Below are 21,582 nucleotides of genomic sequence, written 5' to 3'. Positions count from 1 at the left end.
GGGGACGCGCGAGAGCACTCGGGGAGAGTTACCCAGTTGAAGACCCGGAGACGGAGCTGAAGACCTAGTGAAGCCGAGTAGCTCAGTGGCGTTAGTCGCCGAGTAGCTAAGTGGATGTTGGTCATCCGAGTAGCTCAGTGGCGTTAGTCGCCGAGTAGCTAAGTGGATGTTGGTCATCCGAGTAGCTCAGTGGCGTTAGTCGCCAAGTAGCTAAGTGGGTGTTTGTCACCCGAGATACAAAGTAGGTGTTAGTCACCTGTAACCAAGTTTGATAAAATAAAGAGTGTGTTACCCGTGAAGTCGTCTCCCGCCGAGTTACTACATTACAACTGGCGTCAGAAGTAAACCTGTCTTCAAGAAGTATGGACACAAGGAAGACTACCCGTACCCACGAGCGAGGTCGGGATGACGACGGCGTACCGGGGACACCGACCTCGGGAGTAGAGGACGAGGAGTTGCCGCCGATGCAGCACTTCGCGGTGATGGCCGACGCTCCGCTTGCCTCCGACACCAGCCTCCAGGACGCGCACTCCCGGTTGGCGGAGTTGCTGCTCGCCGCCGCTGCAATCTTGGCCGAGATCTCCGTTCCAGCGGGCGGGAAAACGGCTGCGGGGTTGGAGGAAGGAGCGAGGCTGGCGGGATCCCGCCAAAAGGCGCTTCGCGCCAAAAGTCTGGAAGTTCCCGCCGTTTTTGAGGAGCCGCCATTGATTGGCGGGAAACACGGACGCCACGTGGCCGGACACCTCCGCGCAGCGCAGCCCACGTCATCAGAGCGCGCCGGAGCCCTCCATTTTGCGCCTGACAACCGAGCCGACATTTTACACAACTCCAGCGGAGCGCGGGAAAATCTCTCCGACGTCGACGACGATCGGGTCCTCCAGCAAAGATTGCCCGCGCTGTCGGCGTTCAAGGCGGATGGGGGCGACTGGGGAGCCTTCCAACGAAGGTTCCTCGCTCATCAGGAGATGTCGGGGTGGTCCGACACCACTGCCCTGCGTGCGTTGCCAGCGATGCTTGACGACGACGCGCTTGCAGCCTTCACATCTGCTGCAAGGTCGTCCCGCTCTACGCTCCAGGCCGCACTACACCTGATGGCGAAGGTGTTCGGGCCGCCCTCCACGTGTCGCCACCAGTTCTACGATCGGCGGAAGGTGGCTGGGGAAACGACGCTAGCCTACCGCACGGCACTACTCGCCTTGGCGGACGCAGCTTTTCCCCGCATGGATAAGGAGGGGAAGGACGCCATGGTGACGGAGCAGCTGCTGGTGTTGGCCCACGAGTTGGGGGTCCCCATCAACGTGGCAGACGAGATGGAGATCTGCTCCCTGGCGATCGCCACGAGCATTCACGCGTACGAGGTCCTCAAACGCAAGCCGGGGGTCGTCTGCAAATGGCCGGGGAACGCGGCACTGGCCGCCACGATCGCCGAACCTCAGCCAGCTGCGGTGCAGGAGCAGGCCTTCGCTGCATCGCGTCCGGGGGAGTGGAGAACGGGAGGTCGTTCGCCCACACGTTCGCCCCGCAAGCTGGAGCAACCGAAACCTACGACGTCCGTCGTCTGCTACAACTGCGGCCTTCGGGGTCACGTCGCAGCCGGGTGCCGGGCCCCGCGTCAGCGCGCCGCAGGACCACGTCGGGACGACGACCAGGGCCACAAGTCATCCCAACAAAACCCGGCAAGTCGCGGCACCTCACACGTTCGGTCCACAAACACGGCACATTCGGGTCGCCGCTTCGCGGTGGGGGGTTCGCGGCTGGGTGCCGGGGGTTCAATTCGGCGAGGGGGGTCCGTACGCGGCCCGCAAGCAGTCGAGTGGTCCGAATTGGCCCACAGGATCGTGGCTGCGTCGGCCGGGTCGTCCGTGGTAACGGGGTTCATTGACGGGGTTGAGGTCCGGGTGCTTGTTGACACGGGTGCGTCGGCCACCATCATCTCGGACCTTATTTATAACATTCTTCCCGTCCAAAGTAGACCCCTTCTGCCGGTAGACGTGCCATTTTATGCGGCGAATGGGGGATCCCTGGGGATCATCGGCCAGATTCGGGCGACTATTTGTATTGGTGACATTAAATTAGCGGGCCCTATTTTTGTATCATCATCGCTGGCCGTTCCCTGTTTGCTAGGTACGGACTTTTTGTCAAAAATGCCCATCAAAATTCTTATAGATCAGGCCTGCATAGAGCTTCCGTCAGGTCGGCGGGTTGCCTTCTTGTCGAGCCCTACCAAAGTGCGCACGGTTTGTGCGACGGTGCAGGCGCTGGCGACTCACACTGTACGGGTGCCCCCGGGATCGCAAATGTTAGTACCCCTTCGGTTCAGGAAGCCACTCGAGGTGGGTGCGGAGGCACAGGGGGTGCTGTTGGGGCCGTCAAACAGAGCCAGTAAGGGCCTCGACTTAGCGGTTGCTCAAACCATGGTGAGAGGGGACAGTGAGCCGTTCGTAATGGTCCTGAATACGGGGTCGCGGCCGGCCGTAATTGCGCAGGGAACGGTGCTGGCTCACGCCGCGCCGCTACCCGTTGAGGAACGGCTCGTGGCTCAAGCAGATTTCACTGTCGAGTCGCATCCTCATAGTGATGAGGGGACTGAGTGGTTGGACTCGCTGTGTGCGGGTTCAGATAACTTGTCCGGGGTGCAATTGGGAGCATTGCGGGGTTTGCTCATCGAGTTTGCTGACGTGTTCAGCAAACATAAGTACGATATCGGCTGCACTGACCTGTTGCGCCACCACATAGCTACAGGGGACGCGGCCCCTATTCGTCAGAATCCCTTCCGGCTCAGCCCGGCCGAGAAGGAACATGTGCAATCGGCGGTTAATGATATGTTGGCGGCAGATATCATTTCGCCCTCTTCTAGTCCGTGGGGTGCTCCTATTGTCCTAGTAAAGAAACAGGACGGGTCCTTGCGGTTTTGTGTCGATTTCCGCCGCTTAAACAAAATCTCGATGGCGGATGCGTATCCGCTCCCCAGGATGGATGAGTCGCTGGATGCCTTGGCGGGAGCGCAGTTTTTTTCCACACTCGATCTGCTTTCTGGATTTTGGCAATTGCCACTCGATAACGAGTCTAAACCTAAAACTGCTTTCCGAACACCTGGGGGCCTATTTGAATTCAACCGTTTGCCCATGGGCTTACATTCCGCTCCCGCCACGTTCCAGAGACTCATGGAATTGGTTTTGTCGGGGCTCCAATGGGATACCTGTTTGATTTATCTTGACGATATTATCGTCTTTAGTCGGACTTTCGAGGAGCACCTTCAGCGACTGAGAGCGGTGTTCCTCAGGATGCGTTCCGCTAAGCTTAAATTTAAACCGGCTAAATGTTTTCTGCTTCGGGAATCGGTCAGGTATTTGGGCCATATCGTGAGTCGTTCAGGGATCTCGACGGACCCTGCTAAGACGCATTGCGTCAGCTCATGGCCAACGCCAACCTCGGTCACGGAGGTTCGTAGTTTCATTGGTTTTGCCTCCTATTACCGTCGTTTTGTCAAGCAATTTGCCACCATAGCCAAGCCCCTGCACGCTTTGACGGCTAAGGGTGTGAGGTTTCACTGGGGGGCGGAAGAGGAGGCTGCGTTCTGCTCCCTCCGTGACGCTTTGGTGCAGGCTCCCCCCTTGTGTTACCCCGATTTCACACAACCGTTTTTGCTTGACACGGACGCCAGCAATACGGGTATCGGGGGGGTGCTCTCACAGGTGGTCGGGGGGGTTGAACGGGTGGTCGCCTACGGTAGTAGGGTTCTTTCCCCCGCAGAACAACGCTATTGCGTAACTCGTCGTGAATTGTTAGCCATTGTGGTTTTTACACAGCAATTCAGGCCGTATCTTTACGGCCGTCATTTTACGGTCCGGACGGACCATGCGGCTCTACAATACGCTATGCGCGTGGCACAGCCATCGGGCCAATTGTCCCGATGGTTGGAGGTCCTTCAAGACTACCAATTCACGACGATTTACCGAAAGGGGTTGCGGCACTCAAACGCGGACGCCTTGTCGCGGTTGCCGCCGTGCACGGACTGCACATGTTTGTTGGGATCAGCGCGGTGCAAACCCCCGGTCGCCGGCACCCCGGGAGTTGCGCTCGCCGCCACTGACACCCCGGGAGAGGACGCCCCCTCGGGGAGGGATTCGCTGTTGTCGTTGCCCCTCATTGAGTGGGGCCGCCTCCAGATGTCCGACAGCTCCCTACTTACGCTGCGTCGGAAAGTTGGCGCTCCCGAAGAAGGGGAGGCGCGGGTCGGTTCCTGGGTGTGCAGACAGGGCCTTTTGATGAGGTGGGACAACATGTCCCGGCGTCACGTGCTCGTTGTGCCTGTTGCTATGCGGGGTAGGGTTGTTCTGGCAGCTCATGAACGGCTCATGCATCTGGGTTTTCACAAAACGCTCGCCCTAATCCAGCGAGACTATTATTGGCCGGGGATGGGTAACGACGTGGCGAATATTCTTAAGGGATGCGTAGGGTGCGCCAAAAGGAAACCGCCACCATTGGCAGCTAATCCACCGCTGCAATCCATTCAGGTTTCGCGTATAAACGAATTGGTAGCGTTGGACATCTTGGGGCCCTTTCCGGTTACACCAAGGGGAAATAGGTTCCTGCTGGTTGGCGTGGAATACTTCACCCGATGGCCTATGGCATGGCCGCTCGCCAACCAGTCGGCTGCGGCGGTGGCGGACGCCTTTGTCCAGGGTTATGTGTTGGACAAGGGCGCCCCCGAACGCTTGCTGACGGATCAAGGGAAGAATTTTTCGAGCGTTTTGTTGCGCGAGGTGTGCGACCTGTTGGGTACAAAGAAAGTGCGTACTTCCCCCTACCACCCGCAGACTGACGGGATGGTTGAGCGTCTGAACAGGACGATTACGTCTATGTTGTGCCAACAGGTCTGCGACGATCAGGTTGATTGGGACTTACAGGTGCCGGGGGTACTCGCGGCCTATCGAATGGCCCCTCACGCGGCGACGGGGTTTTCCCCATTTTTTCTTATGTATGGGCGGGAGGCCGATCCGGCCATGGACGTCCAACTGGGGATTTCCCAGCCACGTGCAAAATCTAAATTGGCAGACCACATCAAATTTAATATCGCCAAATTGACTGAAGCGCGGGAGGCGGCAAGGTTGAATTCGCGGTCGCGGCAAATTGCAAACGAGAAATTGCATGAGCGGAGGGTGCATACGCATGATTGGAAACCAGGCGATAAGGCCTGGCTGCATTGTCCACATGCACCGTTGGCTACGTCCCCCAAGTTGTTGAGACCTTGGAGGGGACCGGTGGAAATTGTGCGGGTTGCACGACCCCAGAGTATACAGATTAAATGGGGGAAACGCCGTTGGTATGTGCACCCCTCCCGACTGAAGCCCTATGCGGCACCGTGTGACCCCGTTCTGTGCCGTGACGACCGGGCGTGTGATGTGACCGTCGACTCGGGGAGGGAGGTGTCGCAGGCTGCTCCTCACGTGTCTCCACCTGACCCACCCCCAGGTGCCTCGGGCTTGACGGCTGCTGACCGTCGGGAGCCTGAACCCCGGGGCACGCACGAGTCCTCGATGCCTGGCCGATGTCTTCCTGAACCGCCGGCACCACCGGACGTTCAACCGCGTCTGGTGCCGTACGACGGACCGGCAAGGCGGACTCGGGCTAGGTCTCAACAATTTTCATGAAGACGGTTTTTTTTGCTCTACACCGAGCTCGCCCGGTGTTCCCCTCTGCCGGGGTAATGTCCCGTTGTAGGGACGCTCGGAAGAAAAGGGGACACTGCACGAGTCGAAAGAAAAAAAAAATTTTTCCATTTATTTTTTTTGCATACACATTGCTATTGTCACTCGCCGGTTTGTATATATTGTTCTATTGTCGCGGTGGCATTGGTTGAGGGTTGCGGATGGTTGTTGTTCTTGTTGTTGTGTTGTGTTACGGGGCACACAGGGGGGGTTTGTATATTTTTATAGCAGCCGGGGCGGCTGCGAGCTATGTGGTAGGGGGTGATGTAGTGGTGGTATTGACGTGCGCCGACTGTGACAGTGATGGATCACGGGGCGGCGCGGGGTGCGGGGTTGGGCACGCGTTGTGGGCGTGGTGTGGACGCGCGCGCCGGGAGTGACAGATGACGGGGCGGCGCGGAGTGAGTGGTGAGGCACGATGAGATGTGGGAAAAGAGGATCGTAGCCAGCGCCCGGCGATTGGTCGAATAAGTGGGGGCTCGCAGCGACGTCCGCAGGTGGGGTATAAAGGGGGACGCGCGAGAGCACTCGGGGAGAGTTACCCAGTTGAAGACCCGGAGACGGAGCTGAAGACCTAGTGAAGCCGAGTAGCTCAGTGGCGTTAGTCGCCGAGTAGCTAAGTGGATGTTGGTCATCCGAGTAGCTCAGTGGCGTTAGTCGCCGAGTAGCTAAGTGGATGTTGGTCATCCGAGTAGCTCAGTGGGCGTTAGTCGCCAAGTAGCTAAGTGGGTGTTTGTCACCCGAGTACTAAGTGGATGTTGGTCATCCGAGTAGCTCAGTGGCGTTAGTCGCCAAGTAGCTAAGAGGATGTTGGTCATCCGAGTAGCTCAGTGGGCGTTAGTCGCCAAGTAGCTAAGTGGGTGTTTGTCACCCGAGTACTAAGTGGATGTTGGTCATCCGAGTAGCTCAGTGGGCGTTAGTCGCCAAGTAGCTAAGTGGGTGTTTGTCACCCGAGTACTAAGTGGATGTGGGTCATCCGAGTAGCTCAGTGGGCGTTAGTCGCCAAGTAGCTAAGTGGGTGTTTGTCACCCGAGATACAAAGTAGGTGTTAGTCACCTGTAACCAAGTTTGATAAAATAAAGAGTGTGTTACCCGTGAAGTCGTCTCCCGCCGAGTTACTACATTACACTTGTAAGGAGTAGAGGCTGTTTTCATTATTTAATTTAAAAAAATATCTATGTAAAAAAATGTTTTATTCTTAATATAAATTTTTGAAAAACAGGGCATAGATACAACAGCAGTCACTACCTATGTACGTATGTCCCCACTGGTACTTTAGTACTGTATGTATGTTGAACTTATTTTGCATTGTACATAGCCAAATATGCTAATCGGAAGGACAACAAACTAAACACAAAAATATATAATAAAAAAGACGAGTTTTCAATCTTGATTATTTAAAAGTGCATGGCTCCTTTCCCCTGGTTTTAAACTCAGGTGTTCAGAGTTTGGGACTAAGGTACACGGAATTTCTTTACCTGCGTCGCGACTTGTGCTATAGACCGGGTTCATATTGATTTTTTTTAAATGCTTGGCTCCAGTGGTGGATGGGCACAGTAGTAGGTCATGGTGACCAAACTCCTTCTTAAAGTAACATAACAATCGATGCCTCTACAAGTGTCCATATGGGCATCGATAAATGCGTAGTCTATTAACCTTATTCGGCACCATACTAACTAGTGTAGTCGAAGATAATAATTAAAAACAGAAACAACCACAAAGCGCGGCTCACTCTAACTCGCACCGTAACTCCAACCTCAAAATGTGATTTGTCTCTACAAAAACGGAGACTCACCTTGGGAGTAAAGAGGTACGCGAGTCCGTCAGTCGCTCCCTCCAGTGTGAGTCCCCTCACCAGGAAGCACAGCAGAATCACGTAGGGGAACGTGGCCGTCACGTACACCGCCTGAACACAACATCACCTAAAATCCAATATCCATACGCGAGTCTATGGGTCTCTTATTGCGTGAGTCTCTTGTTTCTCAGTTTGAATCTGTGGGTCTCTGCAAGTATGCTCTTCTTTGTGTGAGTCGGATTATCACAGTTGTCTACGTATGGTGCAAATAGAAGTTCAAAATACGAGTATATCTCCGCGAGAATATGGGTCTCTGGGGGGATCTATTGATATCTGCAATAGTCTAAGGGTCTCTGTGAGTCTGCATGTCTCCCTGTGCATCTATGCATCCGTGCTAGTCTATGGGTTTCATGTGTGAGGTGACAACCTACGACCAGGTAAAGCCCACTGAGCTATGTGCAGTGGCTCTTTTTTAGAAGCAACTTGGTCACAAATGATAGGTCAACGAAGTGGCTTATAATTTTCAAATTTATTGCAGCCAAATACCCTAAACGCAAGTTGATTCTAAATGTGTAGTGATAAACTGGAGAACCTGGAGAAAAATCCCGAGTCACCACAGGGGGAGACATGAAAACTCCAAATATACAAGCGTCAGGATTGGGATCGAATGCACGACCTCCTGCATACCAGGCGAGAGAGATAACATCTCGGGTTCATGCAAGTCTATGGGCCGGCCTCTGCGTGAATCTACGTGAATCTATGTGTCTTGTGATGCCGCCGCAACGAAGCCGTTCAGCAGGCACCCCACCCCCGACCTCGCCACCCCCAAGCAACGGAGCCAACCCCTCGTCCCCCTCACCTCACCTCACATGAACACACCCGCACGCATTTCCCCCCCCCCCCATAGAGCTGGAAGGGAAGGTCACCTGATCGACCGGTTTTTATCCGAGAAACCCTTATCGGGATTAACTCTCACGGTTTCCGGCGATCAGGGAATTGGACGGCCTCCCCCGACGCTACGTTGCACCGCGGCGCTGCGACCTGCCTTAAGATGGCATGGCCGCAGCGAGGGGCATTCGGCCACCGCGGTTGAAGCGCATCCCCCACACACACCACCCACGTGTCGACGGGGCAAGCAGGGGAGGGACGGGACAGCATGAGTAGCGGGACCGCAGGGGCTCTTGCGCATAGTCACGGATGGTTGGGATAATTACGCTTGAGCGCGCAGGCACCATTGTTAGGGAGGGAAAGGGATTAATTAGAATTTACGCCGCGCAACGCCGCACATTGATTAGCATATCACAGGCGCCCGGAACCGCGGTGCGCGTGCTAGAGGACGCGAGCCCATTGTTAAGGAAAAGCTGAGGGCCACCGTCCGGCACGGAGCCGCATCCCTTTGATGTAGGGAGGATAAAAAGGGGGGCAAAGGAGAGATCGGGTTCTCTTACTCCAGCGCCAGGCGACCAGACGCAGCTCCAGCCAGCGACCCGGACGTCCGTGCGACGCACCGAGGTACGCTGTTAGCACAAGGATCAGCGGACCGCCGTGGACACTTAACGGTGAGTAAGGAGGTAAAAGTAGGATCATAGCCGATAAATAGAGAATAGATTCAGGGGTGGTAGAATAGGCCAGCCTCGTCGACTCAAACTGATTTAACATCAATTCGCAGGTAGCAAATAATAAATCATTAATAGCGAAGCGTGGCCTCGCGTGATCTTGTCGAGCAGTGGGAACGTGTGGGTGCGCGTGTGTACACAGTGGTTCGCCATGTGAGTGAGCGCTGCGTAGAGCGGTGCACGAGTGGGTGTCGCGTGTGTGCAGGTGTGTGCGCTCGTAGTGTGGGGGAAGGGGTCGGTGCGTCCGCAGGTCCCCGCTCCGTCTGTCGCCACCGGGACTCGTGCAGTGTGAGGGCAGCGTCGTTCGCCCTCCGACCCCTGACCCCCGTTTAATAGCGCGTGATCCGTGGAGAGACAACGCAGCGTCTGCAGGTGAACGAGGGCGTGCGGCGAGCTATGCCTCTCACACGAGCTCGCGGAGGGACGGACCAGGGAGGGGAGCCGTCGGGCGATGAGCCCAGCGACGGCAGCAGCTGCTCGCAGAGCAGCGAGGGGTCGGCGCACGGCGGAGTCCCTGCCATAGGCACGGAGCAGGGAGGGACTTCGGGGACCAGCGGCCCCAACAACATGGTGTCAGAAGTGGGATGTATGTTGTTGGGGCCGCTGGTCCCCGAAGTCCCTCCCTGCTCCGTGCCTATGGCAGGGACTCCGCCGTGCGCCGACCCCTCGCTGCTCTGCGAGCAGCTGCTGCCGTCGCTGGGCTCATCGCCCGACGGCTCCCCTCCCTGGTCCGTCCCTCCGCGAGCTCGTGTGAGAGGCATAGCTCGCCGCACGCCCTCGTTCACCTGCAGACGCTGCGTTGTCTCTCCACGGATCACGCGCTATTAAACGGGGGTCAGGGGTCGGAGGGCGAACGACGCTGCCCTCACACTGCGCGAGTCCCAGCGGCGACAGACGGAGCGGGGACCTGCGGACGCACCAACCCCTTCCCCCACACTACGAGCGCACACACCTGCACACACGCGACACCCACTCGTGCGCCGCTCTACGCAGCGCTCACTCACGTGGCGAACCACTGTGTACACACGCGCACCCACACGTTCCCACTGCTCGACAAGATCACGCAAGGCCACGCTTCGCTATTAATGATTTATTATTTGCTACCTGCGAATTGATGTTAAATCAGTTTGAGTCGACGAGGCTGGCCTATTCTACCACTCCTGAATCTATTCTCGATTTATCGGCTATGATCCTACTTTTACCTCCTTACTCACTGTTAAGTGTCCACGGTGGTCCGCTGATCCTTGTGCTAACAGCGTACCTCGGTGCGTCGCACGGACGTCCGGGTCGCTGGCTGGAGCTGCGTCTGGTCGCCTGGCGCTGGAGTAAGAGAACCCGATCTCTCCTTTGCCCCCCTTTTTATCCTCCCTACATCAAAGGGATGCGGCTCCGCGCCGGACGGTGGCCCTCAGCTTTTCCTTAACAATGGGCTCGCGTCCTCAAGCACGCGCACCGCGGTTCCGGGCGCCTGTGATATGCTAATCAATGTGCGGCGTTGCGCGGCGTAAATTCTAATTAATCCCTTTCCCTCCCTAACAATGGTGCCTGCGCGCTCAAGTGTAATTATCCCAACCATCCGTGACTATGCGCAAGAACCCCTGCGGTCCCGCTACTCATGCTGTCCCGTCCCTCCCCTGCTTGCCCCGTCGACACGTGGGTGGTGTGTGTGGGGAATGCGCTTCAACCGCGGTGGCCGAATGCCCCTCGCCGCGGCCATGCCATCTTAAGGCAGGTCGCAGCGCCACGGTGCAACGTAGCGTCGGGGGAGGCCGTCCAATTCCCTGATCGCCAGAAACCGTGAGAGTTAATCCCGATAAGGGTTTCTCGGATAAAAACCGGTCGATCAGGTGACCTTCCCTTCCAGCTCTATGGGGGGGGGGGAAATGCGTGCGGGTGTGTTCATGTGAGGTGAGGTGAGGGGGACGAGGGGTTGGCTCCGTTGCTTGGTGGTGGCGAGGTCGGGGGTGGGGTGCCTGCCGAACGGCTTCGTTGCGGCGGCATCACAGTGTCTCTGTGCATCTGTGCGTCCATCCGAGTCTGTGTGTGGGTCAGTGGGTCCATGCGACTCTGTGGATCTCTGATTGGTATTACGTGTCTCTCTGTGCATAAGTGGGTCCGTGTGAGTCTGTGGGTCTATATGTGAGTCAGTGGATCCATGTGAGTCTGGGTCTCCGTGTGGGTCAGTGAGTCCGTTTGAGTCTATGGGTCTATATGTAGCTCAGTGGGTCTGTGTGAGTCTGGGTCTATGTGTAGGTCAATGGGTCCTGCTTGTCTATGGGTCTATGTGTGGATCAGTGGCGCCGTGCGAGTCTCTGGGTCCATGTGTGGGTCAGTGGGTCCGTGCTAGTCGATGGGTCTATGCGTGAGTTACTACGTCCATGTGAGTCTGCAGGCCTCCATGGGGACGCTGCCCACACCTTGCCCGTGCTCTCGATGCCACGGAGCGTGCACAGGTAGACTGCGGCCCACGCCGCCATGAGGCACAGCCCGAGCCACCACTGGATGCCCCCGCTCTCTTCCAGCGTGCCAGTCACGTTTAACGTCTCACGGTACCAGAAGTGATCCACGGGATGGCTCCGCAAGCACTCTGGCAGGTAGTCTGCATGCGGTCAGTTTGACAAACTAATTAAACATTCGCTGCTGCCATGGGCAGCATGTCCCGCACCTCCAATTAAAACTGAACTGAACTCTTTTTTTATTTTACCACGTAGGGCCCACTGAGCTATACAGCTTTTTTTTCAGAAGCGACCTGGCCACAAATGAAACCTCAGCGAAGTGGCTTATCATGTGGACATGTATAGCAGCCAAATACTTTAAACGCATGTTTTTTTTTTTATTGTGAAGGGAAAAACCGGAAGACCCAGAGGAAAATCCACATGACCACGGGGAGAACATGCAAACTCCAAATATCGAGGCTTCACGGTCAGGATCGAACCCATCACCTCCTGTATACCAGGTGAGGTAGTTAACATCTCACCCATATATACGGTGCGATATAAGTTCAACATACATTCGCAATCAACAAAACAACTCCACAGGGTCTGTGTGAAAAACACCCATCAACATTCTGGTCAATAGTAGTGTTATGGCCTTAGAAGGAAAAAATATAAAATAGCATTTTTCGGCAATGGCCCTTCTTTCGTAGCACTTCAACGTGACCTATTACACACGTTTCCTTTGAGTGAGTGAGAATTTTATGAAAAAGGCTCGCGCACCCTGCTCCGCTATCAGCCATGCTTTCGGCAAAAACATTTCGGAGGTCAGGCTTTTTCAATCTCCAAGTGCACTGGCTTGGAGCAACACGGTGGCGAGATGTTAACTTCCTTGCCTGGTATGCAAGAGGGGGGGGGGTGGTTCGATCCGGACAGGAACGAAATGTGCAGTGGATACCTACGGGCTATTTTCCCATGGATCGTGATGATGATGCATTTTCACGTGATAAGCAACTTCATTAAGCTATCAATTGTGGCCTCTTTGCTTCTGAAAAAGAAACTAATATATCAGTGGGTCCTTACCTGGTAAAATAAAATTGTTTAGTTTTATTTGTATATGTTTATTAAATTATTTGTTTACCTTTCCTATACTTTGCACTTCTATCTTGTTTTTGTATTGTTTGTTGTAATGTTCTGACCCCATGCCCCTCCTAGACATCTGTGAAAAAGAGCTACATAGCTCATCGGATTCCACCAGTATTAACAAATATTCTTATTCTGTATGTTTATTAATGAATGGGTGAGTGAATGAATGAATGAGGAGATCAGAAGTATCCAGTCACCATCTCCTTGCTCATTGAGTGGGCAGTTCTTCCATGGCAGGGGCTCCTCAAATGAGTTGAAGAAGTACCAGAGAATCCACGCGAGGATGGCGTTGTAGTAGACACCCACGAGGAAAGAGATCAGCATGGACGTTACCCCTGCACACAAAGACAAAGACCCCGCCCCCCGTATAATCTATTAACAGACTGATGTGGCAAGTGCTGTTAGCGAGTAGCACCAATGAAGGTCGGCATGGCACACAAGGGGGTGGGTGGTCAGCACCACGCCCGACTGCCTTTGTATCCCCAGTGGCGATGTTTACACACCGTACCAAGTACTCGTTTAAGGTTGAGTCTACCTAGGGGACGCCCAGGACCGATTCAGATAATCGTTATTACTGGTGTGATAGCGGGATTCGAACTCGGGTCGCCAGGTTCCGAGCACAGTGCACAAACCGTTGCACCAACGCTTTCCACGATTGGGATCAAACAACAGCAACATCGCCCCTAGTGAAACATAAACGTGGCAAGGGAGGTGAATCGGTTAAGGGCAAAATATGTAAGATGGTCGCATATGAGCCGTGGTACCGTACCTAGGCCTCCGAGCAGGGGGTGAATGTCATTCCACACTCCCACGCTGCCTTGCCTCAGCCTCTGGCCGATGGCAAGCTCCAGGTGGATGATTGGTATTCCCTCCACCACCAGGCAGATGAAATATGGGATGAGGAACGCACCTGTATGGAGGAGGAGAGGGGAAGTGATTATTCACTGTGCTGGATGAACGCCTTAATTCAGCCAACATAATTTTTTATTAATAAGAGTTCAAAATAAATTCGTTTATATAGCAACGTCATTCATGCTAATTGCATCCCCAACGCTGTACATTAATTATATATATCAAGGCCAAATCCTCTTGTTTATAGCAACTACTAGCAGTGAGTACCCGGCGTTGCCTGGGCGAAAAAAGCAGACACACATGGACTTACACACAGATTTCGACCCACACACATAGAAACACATCGACTTAGACGCACACACACACATATGGTTAAACCCAGGATGGATCGTTAGCAGGCCAGCCTAAATTTTTGTAACCGGCGAATGTTCCATTAGGGGGGTGCATGCTTCGCAAGCGTAGAGAAGGGAGGGAATTACCGTGGCCGAGAAGACCTGGAGCTTCATGCGCAGCGAGAGACCAGGTAACTTCCACACAGCGTAACGCAGCCAATGAAAAGAGAATGGCACTCGACTGATTTGGAGTGAGACCTCTGCTGTTAAACCGGAGCCGGTCATGAGCACACTGGCCAGGTATGGGAATCTCTCCGATCTCTCCACAACTGCCGCATCACCAATTGTGAGTTGTGGGGGTGGGTTGTCCGATGGTACAAAATACCCAGGCAGGTGCTTAGTTTTGGTGGGGCTGATGGTAAGGCCCCACCTCTTAGTGAGCAGCAATCACCAGAGCATCGGCATACATAACATGGTTGAGCAATAGGGAGGCATCCCTTGACCGCACCCGGGCATCGGTCAGCCTCCCATTGTATCTGTACCAAATGGTAATTCCTCGGGTACAGCCATTGAAGGCTTCACGAACTACGTGGTCCAAAGATATGTTAAATAATGTGGAGCCAGAGGACATCCTTGTAACACCCCAAGGTGTAGAGGGAATGGCTCTGACTGACGGCCACGTAGTTTGACGTGGGGTCGCTCACCATCATGAAGGTCCTTAAGGATCGTGAGCAAAGTGTGAGGGACTCCGAAAGCATGAAGAACAACCCAGAGGCCAGGCGGACTGATGGTATCATAGGCCTTGAGCAGGTCAATAAAGCACATACATTCACTCACACGCACACATGGACCTACAGACACGCAAAGAAATGGACTTACACTGACTGACATGGAGCCATGCACACAAAGCGACTAACAGACGCCCATGGACTGACACACACAGACATATCGACTCACACACACAAACACATGGACTCACACACACACACATATGGACTCACACACGCATATACATGCACTTTAGATACACACACATGGAGTTACACACATATCGACGTACACGCATACAGCGACTCACACACACATATCGACTCACACACAGACATAGGTGGACTCACACACACATTGACGTAAACACACATGTACTTACACACACACATATCGACTAAGACAAACATACATGGACTTACACACACATAGACATATGGAGTGTGACACAGACATCTACTTTAGATACACACACATGGATGAACACACACACATCGACTGACACATAGACACACAAACGCACATTGACTTACACACTGAGATGGAGCCATGCACACACATCCACTCACACACACACATTAACTTACACACACACACATCGAGTGAAACACACGTATGGACTTACACACACATGTGGACTAACACACACAGCGACTGATACGCACACAAATGGCCTGACACACACAACACTTGTACGTACACACACACACACACACGGGGCGTTGTCCGTTTGAAAAAGACAGACACACACATGGACTTACACACAGACATGGACCCACACATATAGAAACCCATCGACTTACACGCACACAAACACATATGGACTCACACACACAGACATCGACTTTAGTTTCTGCATACGAACATTATAATTGTAATATTAGGCAACTTATTAGTTTCATAATAGTAAACAATAAACCTCAGTTCTTAGCGAAAGATGCAATAAAAGTGAAATTTACATTGGCGTGGTGACGCCTCGTCCCGTGCAGAGCCTGCGGCCTCGCCTAGATTCGCAAGCCGGAGGAGGTGAGACATTGCCAGGCTGCGGGCTGGGCCGCTACCCCCCCCCAACCATCCCCCCGCCCGAGGCAGAATAATACGATGTAAGCGCTTTAATAATATTAAATTAATATCTAAGGACTTTATAGCAGTAACTGCACGCATTGGGGTGGGGGTGGGGGAAGAGGACATCACACTGTGAAGAGAAATCGGCAGCGTGATGTGTATATTTATTCCATGTAAAACGCGTAAAATAAAATGTCCCCCGTGAGCTGTAGCGAACGCGCATCACTTGGCAGGGTCCGTCCCCCCCAGGCAATTGTCGTGAGTTGGTACGGTCGATGTCGCGCAAGAAGTAAATAATTAAAATAAGAATGGCACTAAATCGTTAATTAAACGACTTAAAAGTTTAGGGACGTGAAAACGGAATAGCCTATTCCCACCGCGGGGCTTGGGGCGTGCAGGCTGGCAAAATTTATCAGTCTAAAACCCCACCAGATTTGAAGCTTTCGTGACTGCAAGGATTCATATTCTTTGGTTTTTTAGGTAAAGTCACGTAGGTAAAAAATTAAAATTAATAAAAGTAAAATAAAAATAAAATAAAAATCACGACGTTTCGGAGGCAACACAAGCTTCCGTCTTCAGGTGGAACCGTCACAGCACGATAGCTGTATCAAGTAAGAGAAATTCCAAGAAAACAGTCCTTGTATATATACTGGTTGAGGGTGGGAGGAGCCAAGGTAGGCCCTGGATATTATTATTGTGAGGTTCGGTGCGGCTGAAGCATGCTGTTAGGAATGAGCCTTTGTTGTGTAGACTGGTTGAACTGGGCGGTTCTAAGAGTTGTTAAGGTGCGGCTGATGTAAAGGTGCGGCTGCTGTGAATGGGACTGAGCCTTCGTTATGTAGATGAAACATCCGAGACCAAGGTGCTCTGCAAACCTCCTGGCTACCATCAAAGGTTTGTACACGAAGCCATCCAAATATACAAACAGAGACATAATTTCAACCGTGATGATGGGTACAAACTTAGTAATCATTGGAAAGATGTTATTAACCATGCAAAAAGATTTAACTACACATATTTGGACCGTCTTATTTGACAGGCACTATTCTTCAGTTACCGTATAGTTTCTTCTTCTTTTTTCACACACTGGTTTTCCTACTTTAAGTTTTACCACACATATTTGGCAAATCTAGAATTAATCCCAGCAACGTAGCAAAGTGATGTTTCATCTACATAACAAAGGCTCAGTCCCATTCACAGCAGCCGCACCTTTACATCAGCCGCACCTTAACAACTCTTAGAACCTCCCAGTTCAACCAGTCTACACAACAAAGACTCATTCTAAATTTCGATTTAAAGCTTTCGTGACTGCAGGGATTCATCTTCTTGGTTTTTTTCGGTAAAGTCACGTAGAAGGGAAATAAAAAAATAATAAAAATAAAACAGAATAAAATATTTTATGTTTTATTTTTATTATTTTATTATTTCCCTTCTACATGACTTTACCAAAAGAACCAAGAAGAAAAAGACTCATTTCTGGCAGCGGTTTCAGCCGCACCACCTCTACATAAAAAAGGCTCAGTCCCATTTACACGCACCTTTACATCAGCCGCACCTTAACAATTCTTGGAACCTCCGAATTCAACCAGTCTATACAACAAAGGCTCATTCCTAACAGCGTGCTTCAGCCGCACCGAACCTCACAATAATAATATCCAGGGCCTACCTTGGCTCCTCCCACCCTCAACCAGTATATATACAAGGACTGTTTTCTTGGAATTTCTCTTACTTGATACAGCTATCGTGCTGTGACGGTTCCACCTGAAGACGGAAGCTTGTGTTGCCTCCGAAACGTGATTTTTATTTTATTTAACTTTTATTAATAAAACAATTTTACCTACGTGACTTTACCGGAAAAAACCTAAGAATATAAAACCCCACCGTCCGAGAGCCAAATCCCCCGCAAGCGCGTGCGCGGAGACTTTTATATATAAAATTGTTTATGGGCACCGCGTTGCCGAGATGTCAACTACCTCGCCTGATATGCAGGAGGTCATGGGTTTTATCCCGACACTGATGCCTGCTGTATATTTGGAGTTTTCGTGTCTCTCTCGATCTCTCTCCCTGTGGTCGTGTGGATTTTTCCCCGGCTTCTCCGGGTTTTCCCTCCACATTTAGAAACAACCTGCGTTTAGCACGGTTAGCGACGTATGGTGCGAAATAAGTTCAACATACATACTATATTTTTATCTGCTATTAATTTCCACAAGAGCTTCTGAAAAAGAGCTATATAGCTCAGTGGGCCTACAGAGTAAAATAAAAAATAGTTTAATTACCAAGTAAATGAGAACCCTCGGGAAAATAACAGTTAATACACAAATAAATGAATGGCACGCAAGGAGATGGAAACAACAAAGCCGAATTGTACAGTGTGGTCCAGATGTATTGTGACCTCCAATTAATGGACCCCTTCATAATAAAGAGGGGTTTATTGCGTTGGATCGCAAAAATAAAAATGTTGCGGGTTTACCTTCCAAGACACCGGTGTGCCGAAGCAGTAACTAATTGGCACGTTTTTTTTGTGACGAAACTTACTAATTGGCTGTGTCCGGTGGTGGTGGGTTAGCGACACATTTATATTTCCGCGATCTTACCCAAAAACAAACATTATTATGCATAATATTGGTCGTGAAAGCCTACATGTTAAATTAATTGACTCAATCTTGATTTGAAGCTTTGGTGACTACTCTTTGGTTTTTTCGGTAAAGTCACGTAAGTAGAAAAATAATAGATCACGACGTTTCGAACGCAACACAAGTAATCGTCATCAGGTGGGACAACCACAGTAAGAAAAAACTGTTGAAGTAGGCGAGAGATCTGCCGTGGCAAGAGATTATATATTTAATTGACTCGTCACATTTCTGTTGTAAATAAACCTGACTTAAGCAATATTAAGTTTTAGATAATTAAATGAGGGTCACAAGACATCGGGAGCACTCTGTAGTGTCGTCCCACGTAGTGCTGAGTGGATCTTGTGGCAGTCTGTTGTATATGTCGGGTCTTGAAAAATTAATAAAAAATATTAAAAAGTAAACGATAATGGAAAAATGTGGAATTATCCTAAATTATGCTAATGAGTGTAATTATGCACATCATGTATGCTAATTATGGAGGTATAATTGTATTAAGTTAAGCAAATGTATGCGATTAAGCTAATGTATGCAGTTATTATAATTAGGCTCAGCCTCGTTGTCTCGAGATGTACTATCAATCGGGATAATACGATGGATGGTATGAAGTTATGCAAGTGTGATGTAATCATGCTGATTAAGCTCGGCTTCGTTGTCTAGGGTTGTATTATCAATCGGGATAATACAATGATTCTCGCTTTAACATTTACTGATTATGTCTTAGTGATTTTATGTCAGGTCTCCAAATTCAAATCTAACCTCAGGATACAGTTCTCATAATTAAGATTATTATGCAAGAACTTAGGAAGGCACCACTGAGACACTTCTGTGTTAAGCAATTTTAATTTCTAACCAAAAACATAACACTCTAATATGCGAACTCTTATGCTTGGAATTGTCAACACAATACTCCTATAGATGTTCTCCTCATTGATCCATACATTTAACCCTCAAAGATTACGTTTGTTAAACTGGGTAACAGAACAATCGATTAATTCCTCAGAGTAGCGCGAGCATATATGGTAAGATTATGCAATTAACGAAATGTCTTAGAACAATGGCGTGCGGCAGTGTGCCTGCTTCAGCAAATGCTTATCAATTGGCTAAGGCTTCAATAAATTCGCGGGCATGATTCTGTGATCAAAAGAAGGGTATTAATACAATAGTCTCCCTCTGAGTGTGTATATTCCTAACGTAGGTTTCTAAATGTTTAGTTTCATCAATTAATTAATTGGTACAGTTATGCAATTAACAAAGAGAATGACTAAAATACTTCTAAACGACCGTATCCACGTAACTCAATTTGCAGCAATGTTCTTCATGATCAGCTAATATATGACGCACTCTTATCAGTAGTCTTCTTATTATTATTCCCGATATGTGCGTTATGGGTGTGTTGGTGGTCTTGTCTCCTTGTTCAGCTCTTTGCGTTAAGCAGATGCCGGGCGATGCTTTGTGGGTGTGTGAGTGTGGGCTTGTCATACAAACAGCTTCCTCGCTCTCTCTCTCGCTCGGCGGCAGCTGAGTCGGCACGACGCTTGTCTTTGAAGGTGCTCGATCGCACTCGCCGCTCGTCCGCTGGCAACTGCAGGCTCTTTTCACTAATGGATGAGCTGAGTCACCACGACGCTTGTCTTTGAAGGTGCTCGATAGCGCTCGCCGCTCGTCCGCTGGCAGCTGCAGGCTCTTTTCACTGCTGGATGAGCTGAGTTGGCACGACGCTTGTCTTTGAAGGTGCTCGATCGCACTCGCCGTTCGTCCGCTGGCAGCTGCAGGCTCTGTGATGCCGCCGCCGCGAAGCCGCTCAGCGGGCGCCCCATCTACGACCTCGCCACCACCAAGTGACGGGGCCAACCCCGCTTCCCCCTCACCGCCCCCCACATAAACACACCCTCACACATTTCCCCCCATAGAGCTCCGAGGGGAGGTCACCTGGCCAACAGGTTTTCACCCGGAAGCCCTCATAGGGATAATCTTCACGGTTTCCTGCGGCCAGGGAATTGGGCGATCTCCCCCGATGCTAATTCGCACCGCGGCGCTGTGACCTGGGTTGAGATTACATGGTCACGGCGGGGGCTATCCAGCCACCACGGTTAAAACGCACCCCCACACACGGATCGCCAGGCAGGCGGTGGGGGCGCAGCCACGAACGAAGGGAAAAACCAGGGTGGGTGGCTGATTAGCATAGCAGATGTGCTCGTGGACCGCGCCCGCGCAGCAGCCAGCGGCGGGCCCCTTGTTACGGAAACCGCGGCTGATTAGCATAACAAGGGTGCTCGTGGGCCGCCGCCGGCGCCGCAGTCAGCAGGGGGCCCTTTGTTAGGGAAACCGGGAGTGCGGCTGAACAAGCACAGCGACCTGATTGGCCGAGAAGACCCTCGGGTCGACGGCGGCTTTCTTTGATGTGGGTTAGCCATAAAAGGGGGGCGCAGAAAGGTAGAAGTCTCTTGCTCCGAAAGTCAGCCCTCGGGACGGTCTCCAGTTCGGCCACTCGAACGTCCGTGTGAAGCGTCGAGGTGAGCAGCGAGGACGAGACCACCGGAGCGCCGTACGCATCTAACTGTGAGTAAGAGGAAAGAGAGTATTGGGATTGAGTCTAGGGAAACCAACACCGCTTAGAGCCCATCAAATTAGATAAATCGGGTACAGACCCTCGGGCGATAGTGTAGGCCTGCCTTGCCGATCCTTACCGACTCAACAGTGAATCAGAGTCGGCCGGTAATAAATCATTAATAACTAATCGCAGCCTCGTGTGGTTTCGACGAGCGTGTGAAAGCGCGTGGTGCTGTGTGTGTGTACACTCGTAACGTGGGTGGTCGGTGTTTTCGCGGCTGCGCGCTCCGTTCTGTCGCTGTGGAAACTCGTGCTGCGTGAGGGCTCACACCCACCGTAAACACCTGTTCCACGGCCCCTTTAAACGAGTGTTGTCACCCGCTCACGGCGAGCCACGCTGCTGCCCTCTGACCTCCGACCCCCAGCTGCCATGCCATTTCTGGACCGTGCACGGAGTTGAGCAGTAGCGTGCGGGTAGTTATTACCAATGTTTGAGGGAAGGCACGCGAAGGGTGTTTGAATGAGCAAGGTGACCAGGGGGCCAGCCGAGAGTTATGTCTCACAGAGAGGAATCGGGAGGCAGTAGCCCCCACAAATTGGTGTCAGAAGTGGGATGATCCCCCGCACCTCCAAGGGAGAGAGGCGCTTCACCCCACACTAAGGTAAGACATGTATTCACCGG

The 21,582-nt window shown here is 51.9% G+C and overlaps 1 protein-coding gene across 2 annotated transcripts in view; it reads right to left on the bottom strand.

Annotated features, from left to right (window-relative positions):
* LOC144730297 (sodium-dependent neutral amino acid transporter B(0)AT1-like) overlaps positions 1-21,582 on the bottom strand; it is a 164,893-nt gene that overhangs the window by 53,220 nt on the left and 90,091 nt on the right. For both annotated transcript variants that reach the window (XM_078610997.1, XM_078611006.1), the window contains 4 exons: positions 13,470-13,610; positions 12,898-13,035; positions 11,540-11,721; positions 7,507-7,617 (listed from right to left, as the gene is read on the bottom strand). In XM_078610997.1, the coding sequence (XP_078467123.1) occupies positions 7,507-7,617; positions 11,540-11,721; positions 12,898-13,035; positions 13,470-13,610 (572 nt within the window). The remainder of the gene's footprint in view (positions 1-7,506; positions 7,618-11,539; positions 11,722-12,897; positions 13,036-13,469; positions 13,611-21,582) is intronic.

This window comes from Lampetra planeri, chromosome 2, assembly GCF_965212315.1.
Source record: "Lampetra planeri chromosome 2, kcLamPlan1.2.h2, whole genome shotgun sequence".
In the NCBI taxonomy this organism is placed as follows: Eukaryota; Metazoa; Chordata; class Hyperoartia; order Petromyzontiformes; family Petromyzontidae; genus Lampetra; species Lampetra planeri.
This window is presented reverse-complemented; position numbering and strand designations above follow the sequence as displayed.